Here is a 12579-nt window from a genome sequence, read left to right on the forward strand (position 1 = left end):
TTGGAAAGCACCAGACTTTGCAAGGCTTGTTCACGTGGTGAGGGACATTCTATTTGTTCAATGTTTGAGGGTAAAATTGTCTTAAACCTCAGTGTCTCTTCAAATGTACCCCTCAGCGGTGTCATCAATAAAAAACAAATCCACTGTCTATACACTGACACAACAGTACATTGTGTATTTTGTATTAAAAGCATCTTTCCCTTCTTACACTTGAAATGACTATGACAATTAAATTTGTATATTGAATGGGTTATTTAAACCCTATTCTTTAAAGCCTGACCATTATCAACATAATGTTGACATTTCCAATGTAGTTCACACAATGTCCCAGTTATTGTTGCTGTAAATATTGACAACATATTGGCAAATTTTGTCTCATCCGTATTTAAATGTAAAACCAAGTTCTTTAGATGTTATCGTTTGACTGCACAAAATGGATCTGTATTCATGCACCCGCTCAAAGCCTCTGTTAAATCTATAAAACACTCCAATATGTAGTTGTTGATAATAATTGGTTTCCTCATTTATTTGACATACAATAATAAGTCGATCTGAAAGCGCCCGTGGTTTTGTGATCATCACATCTTCTGAGAATCAGCAGTTTAATCTCACATCACACCATGTTATTGCACCACCTAACCCTGAATGTGTATCATGGGATGTGGTGATGCTACACATCACAGCTTGTCCTCATGCAAACTAATCAATAATTTATCTTACATCTTTGGGTTAGTCCTCTCCAAAGGCAGACACACGCACAAATCTAAACAGAACCATCATGAAAATGGCATCAAGCCAAAGAGAATGTGTGAGGGAAGAGTGGAGCAATGGAAGATGACCACAACAAACTCATGAAAGCAGTTTTATTTCATTATTCCTGTCTTAAGGCTCTTTTCATTTGATCTTTTTTGTAGTACACTCAGACACACACACACACACACACACACACACACACACACACACACACACACACACACACACACACACACACACACACACACACACACACACAGACACACACACACACACACACACACAATTTTACCAAACTGCGGTTTATGATGTTTGGATGGCTTTCCTTTGGATCAGTCTGACCTAATGACGTGTGTGTTTGCATGTGTTTGTATTTGTGTGTGTGTGTGTGTGTGTGTGTGTGTGTGTATGTGTGTGTGTGTGTGTGTGTGTGTGTGTGTGTGTGTGTGTGTGTGTGTGTGTGTGTGTGTGTGTGTGTGTGTGTGTGTTTACATGTTACTGTTAGCTATGTGTCCAATATTTGTTGAGTCCTCGTACAACAGAGTCAGAGGTGGTTCTTTGGGCTGAATACTACATTCCTCTGGTGGACTGTTGATGTGGTCTTCTTACTCCTCTTCTTCTACTTCTTCCTCTCAATGCCTTTCCACAGCAGCACGGACTGAGCCGCAGTACATGGGCCACCAGCTTTAACCCCTGAGATAAACACTTCCCTCTCCTCTCCATGCCTATTTCGTGTAAGACAGGAAGAGAAAATAACACAGAAAGAGAAAAAAAAAATGTTTTTTTCAGATTAATTTGTACGATGCTGCAGGAAGCGGCAACATCAGCTGCTATCATTTTTCTTCAGGAAATGACACACTAGCCTACCCAACCTCGCCTCCACACTCACACATACTGTAAGTGACATATTTACGAGACACATATACCCACTTACACACATCATTTAACATCTCCAGTGGAAACTTCTCTTCTTTACAATTCTCAATACAAACTATTTAAATAGCAAACATTCGAGACAGTGCTTTCAGTCAATCATATAAGGAGATTTTCAGCTTTTATATCATTTTAGACTGAATCTTTTTGGCTTTTTGGCTGACAAATCAAGTCTTGCATAATTTTCCACTAGTTTCTGAATGTTAAAGATCAAACATTTAATAGATTAATCTAGAAAACAATTGGCAGTTTCATCGATAAAGGAAATAATCATTATTCACTAATAACTGAGATATTAGGTTTGGTATACATTTTTTTAATATGTGATTTTTCATGTAACATGTATTTTGGTTTCCATTCCCACCCATGTAACATTATGTGGGATTGAAGTCTGTTGTCTGAGTTAATTGCAGAAACACACACACACACACACACACACACACACACACACACACACACACACACACACACACACACACACACACACACACACACACACACACACACACACACACACACACACACACACACACACACACACACACACACACACACACACACATACATAAACAGGATCATCAAAGTAAGATTGCATCGAGCCAGACATTTTTGTGAGGGAAAAGTGGAGCGTAGCAGAGAAGATGACCAAAACAAGCTCATGTAAGCAGTTTTTGTTTATAGAAACTTGACACACATATGACTGCATGTTTTTTGAGAAACCTTAGACGAATTTGTGGGTTCAACTTCCTTACAGTCATCACCCTGTCACACAAATTCTGCTGTGATAAGCAAACAGCTTGTGTTTCAGTTTCTCCGTGTGAAAAGCAGAATGCCCACAACTTACTGATACGAACCTTGAAGGAAACATCTAATATTTTCCTTTTGAGGATTATTATAATTATTATAACCTTTATTTAGCTCATACATATCCAGATCTGTTCTGTACGAAAAGCTTGAGTGCAACAGAAAAAGTCAGTGTTATTTTAAATTCCTCCAATAGGATGAGACATTCAACACTTGGATATTTTTCCATACATTTTTATTTTTATCAACTTGTTACAACCGCAATATTTGTTCTAGGCCTAATCTTGATCAAATACTATTAAGATTGAAATAACTTTATTACAATAGGGAATGGAAAGAGAGCAATACAAAATAGTGGGGGAGTTATAATGATGCCTTTAGAGTCATAAATGCCTTATTCATTATTAACTTTAAGTGTACAAACTGTTCATGTCGAACTCTTCCTCTTTGAATTAAGTCAAGTGATATTTAATCGGTGAGGCATTCAAGTTTTAGAGGGATTTCATTTTAAAGCCTCTTCTGTCCATGTCTTAAAAACGTCTACATAAATGATATAATGTGATTTGTAACCTTCAGAAACTGCAGGTCACTTTGTTTATCAGCACATGTGCAGTTCAGTCTTGCATGTAATAACATTGAACCTTAGAAAAGTGTATATTGGCGGCTTATATACAAATTAAGATATTGTGTATTTACTGTAAATCTGTATTCTGTGTTAGGGTGGAACTTCCAGTAATCCCTCTTAATTTGCCAAAAGAGTTTACTGCACAATAATTCACAGCACATTAGCTCTGAGTGTCCTGCAATGAGCAGGTATGTAAATGCACGTTTTGACAAGCATCAGACATGTTAGTTGGAGCATAAATGAAAGCTGGAATTGCAGGTTGTGATGTGTTGAAATTGTTTTTCATAAAGCTATGGGACAACCAGTATTTTGCCTAGCATGTGATGTGTGTGTGTCTGTGCGTATGTTGGAGGGGTATATTGGTAACATTATGATTACATGATCAAATGAATCAATACAAATGCTGCCAGATCTCCAGGACTATTTGCTATAATAGAGAGTGAAAGAGAACGAGGAAGCAAGGAAATTGGTCAGTTTTAAACCCGACCTCGGTTGCACTTCCCCTTTACAAAGAAACTGCGTGCATATTCTCAGAAAATTGGAATCCAACATTTATCCAGGGACCTTTGCTTATGACTTTCTACCATCAACATGTTTTTTGTATGACGTTTTGCTATAAGGTGTTAAGGCATGACAACGTGTAAAACATGTAAAATGTAAGATATAGTGTGTGAAACACTTAGGAGATATTTCAGTTCAAATAGACACCGTTTTAGACATTTGTCTGAATTAGGTAATTTAATAGACTGGGAAAAAAAAAGTGCTTAAACTCATCTGGTCCTACATTTGATATATTTTTAGCTTTTCACTCAGGATCCAGAGTCATTAAATCCACTTGATACTTCTGTTAAATGGAGATATGCCAAAGTAAAACAACTCATTTAACACCCAGCGTCTCTTTGCACAAAAAAAGGCACATCATTGGACTCACTGTTCCTAAAAGATGTATCCATAAGTAACACTTGCCCTTTTTCCATGAAGATTCGGCACATTAATAAAATACATATATTTGGGAATTCGTTTTTTTCGTATGAACATAATATAATAGACATATGTAGATTATGCCTCATGCCTTTTTAATGGAGATTGGCAGTGCTCCAGAGCAGATTTGAGAAATTAGGACGATATTTTGTCATAGTGTAGTTCTTTACTTGTTTATCACCATAACATACATTATCTGCTGTACAACAAACAAGATAACATTGTGATTCATCACAGGCAGGAAAGACATATACAAGAGTATATATTAGAGTTCACCTGGTCAAAGCTGGGTTCTGGCAACAACATGCAGATTATAATACCTCATAAACCAACAGGAATAAGCCCACTTTATGACTGTTTCTCAGTTTGCAGAAAAAGCTTCTCAGTTTTAAGGCGCAACAACAACAACAACCTGTCAGTAGTCTCATCTGCACTGATGGCTGCCTATTGTTATTACCATGGTTACACTGACCCATGTATCTGTAGGCTTTAACATTTGTTTTAACATCAGATAGTAGCTGAAGAAACAAAAGTTCAGTGTGCTAAAGTGCTTGACAATGAGTGATAAAAAAACAAAAAACATGTTTAACATAGAAAACAACATGAATCAGAACTCGGTCACATACGATAGTAAAATAAAATGAAACAAAACAATTATTATTAGTTGATTATTATCAACTGATCTGACATTTACATGTTAATTTTGAAGAGGGTATATTAACTGTGGTATTTGAGTTCAAATCAAATGTTACTTCACAGAGGAGAGCACATCTTTACAGTGTGTGATGGGTTCAAAGGTCTTGTAAATGCAGCATGAACACTGCCAAGAAAGATGTGGTTGAATAAGCAAGAAAGTCCTTCACTGTCCAGTTTCTCTAGTTGTAGGGAGTGTCCACTGACTGTAAAAGGTGGTACATTTAGATCGACCGACTCATTTTTTGGGAGATGTTACACTTTTAGTAGACAACTGGTCAGTCAGGTGAGAGAGGGGGCGTCCTTCAGTTGTTGGCGTGGATCTTTGCTTTGATGCGGTTGATTTTGAGAGGGAGCAGGCCGACCATCTCCCGACTCAGCTCCAGCTCCGTCTCCACTGTGGCCACGGCCTCTGGGTGGGAGTCACAGTAATCCACCACATATCTAGACAAGTGTAGGGTGAAAGTGATGGTCAACACATTAAAGGTCTTCTATCATGCTATTTTTAGGCATATATTATGGGTCTCAGATATAAAATATATTAAAAAACATGTCTATGATGTGTTTTGCTCAAAATACCAAACAGATCATGCATTTTAGACATCCCTCATATCCCTCTATTCCAGCCCCGTTACAGAACTGCAGGTTCGGGGGCCTTAGCTTGAAACAAAAAAAAGGAGGAGAGGGAGCTAATGCTGCCGTGATTAAATGCCATATCATGTTCCAAACACATCAAGGATTATTTCTGAAACAGTATGGAGCTCAAATGCTTTTTCTCTTGCCGATTTATCACAAGGCCAGTTCCTTTTTTTATTTCTTACTTTTTTTACACATACTCTCTCCAGTACAGGATATCTCTGAGTGTTAGCGACGCTTGCTAATGTAAACAAAGACCATATTACGTCCAAGACACGTCGGGCCCACAATTCCTCTTAATGCGTCTTTCTGATTTCCTAACGCCTCAACATCACGTCAACATACGCACACTTCTCCTACATTTTCGATTATGCAACCCAGAAAGTGTTTGGATGTATGACTAGGGCTGGGTTTCCCCACTGATATCCTCAATGGATTAATTTCTGATTTGATCCAATTAAGAATACTCCAGTTAGAATACAGATATTGCTTTGATAGGAAACATACTACGGAGACAGACTTTTTGACACCACTGAAAATGTATTTGGCAGCGCCGCCTGGTGATGACTTCTGTGGAGCAGCCGCCGACATTTAAAAAAGTAAAATTCCAGAGGTTTGCCCAGTAGAAACTTTATTCGTACATATATTAATAGTCTAATTTCTGATGTTTTAAATCCATGTTTTGGTTCATGATAATGAAGATTGAATTGAACTGGAAAATCGTTTTTCTTTCCTTAAACCCAGCCCTATGCCATATATTTACAAATACACTATATTCTTACTTGTAGTGTTCCAGCGACTTGTCAAGGTTTTCCACCTGACCGGGGGGTGAGGTGCAGATCAGCCGGCTGTAGAGTCGGGCCACCCGGAAGCGAGCCACCAGAGCCGGTCGGAGCACCTCCTCCTCCAGATGCTCCGGCTGCTTCCCCTCCGGAGAACACAGAGAGTCTAGGAACATCTGGAAGTACCTGGAGAGGAGAAGGGAGGATTTCCAATCATTTAGAGTGAATATATTCAGATGCACTAACACACAACTCCTACAAACACAATCACTCACTTGGCAGAAGCAGAGCAGAGATTGTTAAATTTCTTAATGGTGTGGCTGTCAAGAGATTCTGTTTCATCTTGTCTGTTGGCTAGCGTCAGCTTCAGGTCCATCATTTCATTGTAAGTCTCAGCCAACTCAAACATCATCTGTCTGCGGATCATTAGGTAGTACTTGGAGTTCAATTCTGTAGTGAAACAGAGAGTCAGATTCAATCAATCAGGTCACTTTACATGGACATTTGCGTTGAATATTGACAACAACATATTGTGTCATCTTTTTCCATTGAAAATACTCAGAGACAAATGAAAAATGCAACTACCCATGCAGACAGGTTCCATCATATCAACTCTTCGTTTGTGCATTTTGCAGCGCCGGTCCAGATCCTCTTCATAGAAAGCCAGGGATCGGAACAGAGAACTGTGATCCTGCAGGATCTCTATGTGGTCTGTCACATAGCCGTCCATCTGAAAGTAGTCTTTGGCCTGCAAGATTAAGTGAAAAGACGGAGAGATTACAAAGTTTAGCAGTTGTAACTATACACTGTGGGATAAACCCAAGAGCCATGTTTTTTCTTAAAGAAATCTTGGTTTTGTGCATCAACTCTACCATTAATACTAACTTAAAGAGACATTTCAGGCCAAAATGAAAAACTCAGATATCTCTCCTGTGGTTTTATCAATCAATCTAGATTGTTTTGATGTGTGTTGCTGAGTGTTTGAGATATTGGCTGTAAAAAATGTCTGCATCCTCCAATTTAACGGAACTAGGGCAACAAATATTTAATTAGAGAAACTCAAAAGAAACTTCTCTTTCCATAAATCCTGAGCAGGTTCATCAAAATAATTGACAGACCTTATTCTATTTTTATTTTGTATTTATCAGTTTCATGTAGGAACTAGTGTCTCTCTTCTTCTTCAAAACTATCTCAATAAGCTTTACAAGCTGCGCTGGGAAGTAAAAATACATGACATAACCCAAAAGCATTGGTTAGTTAAAATGTTTAATCTTATGAGCTAGTATGGATACTTCAATAACTCCACTGCTGTAGGTGTGTCTGGTTACTGGTGTAAGATTGTCTACATTTTGTATTGGTCTGTCCAACCCAGTTTCAGTGTGAGTGTGTCAGTGGGCTTTACAAACCTGTGTGACGTAATGTTGTCCCACCAGAAATATGGCTCTGGCCTCGGTGAAGTCCATTGGCAACAAACAGCGCACCTGGAAAACAAAAAGCAGAGTTCGAGCTCCTAAAATGGGTCTAGTATTTATTTGCAGAATGGCGCCCTCTGGTGACAGTCATTTTAAATGTGTTTCCTAATGTAGTACAACATGGTCTGTAACTAATAATTATTATAATGACTGTACAAGCAGAACCAGCAGAAGCATCAGAAAGTTTATTAACCTTCTCTTCCAGGCTAGCAATGGAGTCAAAGGTGTCTTCAGAGCCAAACAGCATAGCGCTCTTCCTCTCCTTTTCCTCCTCTTCCTCCTCAAGTCTCCTCCCTCTCTTCATTTCTTCTTGACGATCTGTATCCAGCTCCCCAATGCTGTCCTGTTCACAAAGAAATTCAAAACAACAACCATCAACTTTAAGTAAAAGCCCTTACAAGTGATTTTCTTCAAACCTACAATATCCGATACAATATCTGTCCTGCAGTGGCTCAGTCAGAAGGGGCTTGGACTGGGAGCCGTAGGGTTCAAGTCCCCGACCAGACCTAAATATATATATGGACTTCTATTTGGAGAGGTCCCAGTTCACATCCTGCCCTGCCGTGGTGCCCTTGAGCAAGGCACCGGACAACCCCCCCACCCCCATTTGCTCCCCGGGCACTGTACAATAGCTGCCCACTGCTCCTAGTGCTAGACTCCTGGTACTAGGATGGGTTAAAAGCAGAGAACACATTTCACTGTCTGCTCTGCATGTGTGACACTGACCATTAAAGAGGGTTTCATCCCTCCCAATATTATGATTATCCTATTTTCTGTCACTAGGGGTCTCTCAATCAACAAAATAACAAAGGCAGAGTTATGTAGTTTTGTAAGGTAGTGTGGAATCACAACAAGGTTAGGATTCCTTCGTTGTTCGGGAGGTTTTTACACACACACACACACACACACACACACACACACACACACACACACACACACACACACACACACACACACACACACACACACACACACACACACACACACACACACACACACACACACACACACACACACACACACACACACACACACACACACACACACACACACACACACACACACACACACACACACACACACACCTCTAGCAGCTTCTTAGAGTCTTGCAGAATGTTGAGACAGTATTTTATCCAACATCTCGCAATCTCTGCTCTCTTCTGCCTGAGCTGCTCCCTGCGCTCGCTCTCGGTCTCACCTGGGTCAGACACAGGATACACAAACATGTTAGGATATGCCAACAGGAAGGATAGATATATCTGGATGAAGTGAGAGTGACTGAGGTGGAAGGAGTCAGACAGAGGAAGGGAGGTAAGATACTTGCACAAAGCTTAGCTACACAGCTGTGTTTGCTCCTGCCTTCCTAATTGCAGTTAAAAAGGACAATAGAAATAGGCAAATATGTACGTTTGCTTTGATATGTTAATTAATGCAAGATGCTTACTCTCCTGTGCTGCGGCCTCAGAAGGAACTTCTCCTGCCAAACCCGATATGACAGTTGCCGCTGAGAGACAATGTCTGCCTTCCATGTATCGGCCCTAAAAATCACACACACACACACACCTTTCAATACTGAAATGAATTAGATATTACAAACATGCATGCCTACTACAACCAAACTTGTATTGCATTGTAATAAAAATTATTTCACTTAAAAAATGTGAAAGACGTGAACAACAAGACTTTGCAAGGTAAAACAGACAGATTAAACCATTTTGGATGAGTACAAGCTCAAATTAGGGTATGGCGGTAATTGAATATAATAATGAATCGTCTTTCAATGTAATAATAATTTGATGAAATCATGTATTAAGAAATGATACAGTTATGTTGTCTATATTGGTAATAACCAGCACGTACTGACATGAGCAAGCTATTGTCTCAAATTGATGTAAAATCCTTTAAAATGTTTCAGAGGTTTTAAATCAATCATTTTCAATTAATTAATATCCACCCGTGCCCTACCTTAGTGATGTAATACTGCGATAGTGTGGCAGCGTTCAGAGCCCACTCCATAGGACTGAACTGATTTAACTTTAACTGTCTCTGCAGGGTGCTGTGGCAGTAGATGGCAGCACGCTCAGTTTCACCTGGGAGATAAAACACTTTCATTACCATCAACCACTAAACCAGGAGCTAAAAAGAACAAGGCAATGCTTCATTATGATTACATAGATACATATGTATTCTGAATCAGATCAGAAGCACTCTTCAGACATTCCTTAAAGCAACACATTACTCATTAGATTAAATAAATTAGAGACTCTTAAGTTCAATATATATGTTTTATATTATTGAATGTATATTACATAAATAATTAAGTATGACTTTTTCATAAACCAATACATGTATACTGTTGCATTTGACTCAAACAACATCAAACTCACCAAGGTTTTTATAGACTTGTGCAAGGTAGTACATGGTATGGGTGTAGGCCAACTCAAACCTGGAAAAGGGAAGTTGGAGAAAGAGTGAAAAGGAGAAAGATATAAGGGGAAGGTAGAGCATAACAGAGAAAGAAACAAACCCAGTGTAAATCAATGACCACACATCATGCAAACACTCTGTAAATGTACATACAGCTTTTGTATGGGGATATTAAAGGTGACAAATTACCTCTTGGTCCTTTCCTGATGTGTCAACTGGTTCTCTTCAGTACTGAAGTAATCTGCCATGTCAGTGGGTGGACTTCCATCCTAGAAAACATTTTTTTTTTAAACTATGGCTCCTGCAGTTGCAATAATCAAATTCTCGGCTATCACTTTTGTGGTTTGATGTTGTGTTTTTTAACACCCAGCAACTAGGCCACAATCCCATTTTGCTACCTAGTTGTGTACACATGTTATTCTCATTTGAGGCTATGAACACATTTAAGTCATAATGTAGCACCATGAAAAAAAATCTGGGGTCAAAGAAACATACAAGGTCAAAAGCAAAAAACACATTTTCTTACTTAACGAACAATACAAGAATTATGTATACTATTATGTATGCCTATGATATTTATTTTCTCTAGATTTTCCATAAACCACACCAACCTTACCTCTTTCATATAACGTTGGTAGATAGATTCAGCCGTTTCAAGAAATCCCTGAGCGGTCTCCGTCTCATCGCGGCCGGCCCACAGGATGCCCAACTGGTTCTGTTACACAAACAGACAAAACATGGGTTAGTGATAATAAGCCTCATCTGATCTCCTAGTACATTAGAATAGATATTTACTCAATTGACGGAATTGAGATTTAGTTTATTTCCAAGTAGGATTTCACATAAAGGGAATTTGCCTTGATATAAAATTGTGCATGCATACAATTAGAAATGGAAAAATAGGAACATATATTTAAAAAGAAAATTATAAAACATATTATTAAATAAAAGAAACATAAATAAAGAACAAAGGACAAACAATACAAAATATCACCACTTACTGCACAATAAATGTATAGACGTTTTAAAGTGGAAGTACAGTGCAGAGATGTGCTAAATTGTATGAGAAATGTGCAAATAATTCCAGTAGTATGAGGAAGATTTGGTAGTGTTTACTTGTTATTAAAGTGTGTAAAAGGGAATGGTGTAGCAAACTGCTGTCCCACAGGCCTACAAATGGCATTGTTTATGATGACATTGTCAATTATATTGGGATTTAGCAACATCAATCAGTCAGTCTGTTATGTGTGGTCACGCTCCACCATTTTTGTCAACATTAATGTTAAGAAAGTAATCGTTAACGTTACCCTGGCATGGATAAACAGTGACACATTCTCCGATGATACCCTGCATCTCCCCAGCAGCTTCATGCTGTTCATCAGATGCTCCTGCCCGGCGGACAGCTCCTCTGTGTCCACATGGTTGACGCCCAGGTAGTACTCCACCGCCCCGAGTTTAGCGGCTCGCAGCCCGGCTGGAGAGTCTCCGCAGAAGCCCTGACTGAACGCCTCCTCAGTCTGCCCGTCTACCGGAGCCTCCACCGGCAGCTGCTCGCCGCTCTCGCCGCTCTCGCCGCTCTCTCCGGTCTCTCCGCCGCTCTCCTCCTCACCTTCCCCGGCCTCAAAACTCTTCAGCGAGCAGTATATCTCCCTGAGGAGCTCCCTGGCCTTGTATTTTGAGCGGAACGGGTCATTGTCCGGGTCATTAAGTGATTCTACAACGGTTAAATTCTGGGCGTTGGTAAATTTGTCACAAATAGCTCTCCACTCATCACTACTGACGGACGCCATGTTTATCTTCTTCTTCTTTTTCGTTTTGACTACAGATACCACAACTACCACTCTTCTTCTCTGAGGCTTTTTTTGGTGGATTGCAATACCAACTTTTAGGTGCATACTGCCATCTACCGTGAAAGATTTTTTAGGACAGGATATTATTCTGATTATGTATGAGGTTTATTTACTGAGTGTCTCCAATGTATTTGTTGTGAGCAGTGGTGTAATATAACAAATGAGTTTAGAGCTGCTTAGAACAATGTTCAGGTAGGTACTTTACCAGTGTTTCTATGTTTTGTTTCTCTTTACCTCTAGATAATTTCAGGGGGAAATATTGTACTTTTTAGTCAACTCCATATTTTCGTATTGCTTCAGAATGGTCACGAGTGACATATGATGCAAGGTTTTTGATTAAACGGTCCAACAGCCTATAGCCTGCATTAAAAATAACCTCTTTACCAAATAACAATATTACCGCAAACATATAATAGCCTCTATAAGCAATTTAACTGCATTTGCTGATAACAAATACAGTTTTAGCTCATTAAAAGTGTATGGATCATTAAAAAAAAAATACAATTTATTTGAAAGTTCAAGTTTTTATCCTGAACTTTGAAAAATACAATGATGTATTCAAAATAAAAAAAAGTATTTGAAATAATTTTTCAGGTTGAATATTATTTTGATTCAGTTCAGCA

The 12579-nt window shown here is 39.0% G+C and overlaps 1 protein-coding gene across 1 annotated transcript; it reads right to left on the reverse strand.

Moving 5' to 3' along the window:
• Positions 1 to 4242: 4242 nt before the first annotated feature.
• Positions 4243 to 12148, reverse strand: kifbp (kinesin family binding protein). Its single transcript, XM_079665180.1, has 13 exons — positions 11414 to 12148; positions 10723 to 10821; positions 10296 to 10375; positions 10067 to 10125; positions 9645 to 9769; positions 9124 to 9217; positions 8765 to 8877; positions 7873 to 8022; positions 7614 to 7688; positions 6793 to 6955; positions 6483 to 6657; positions 6208 to 6393; positions 4243 to 5233 (listed from the first exon to the last, which is right to left on the reverse strand). The coding sequence occupies exons 1-13, from the start codon at positions 11999 to 12001 to the stop codon at positions 5095 to 5097; spliced, it is 2046 nt and encodes a 681-aa protein (XP_079521306.1). The 5' UTR covers positions 12002 to 12148; the 3' UTR covers positions 4243 to 5094.
• Between the last annotated feature and the right edge of the window lie 431 nt (positions 12149 to 12579).

This window comes from Notothenia rossii (assembly GCF_949606895.1).
Source record: "Notothenia rossii genome assembly, chromosome: 2".
Taxonomy (NCBI): Eukaryota; Metazoa; Chordata; class Actinopteri; order Perciformes; family Nototheniidae; genus Notothenia; species Notothenia rossii.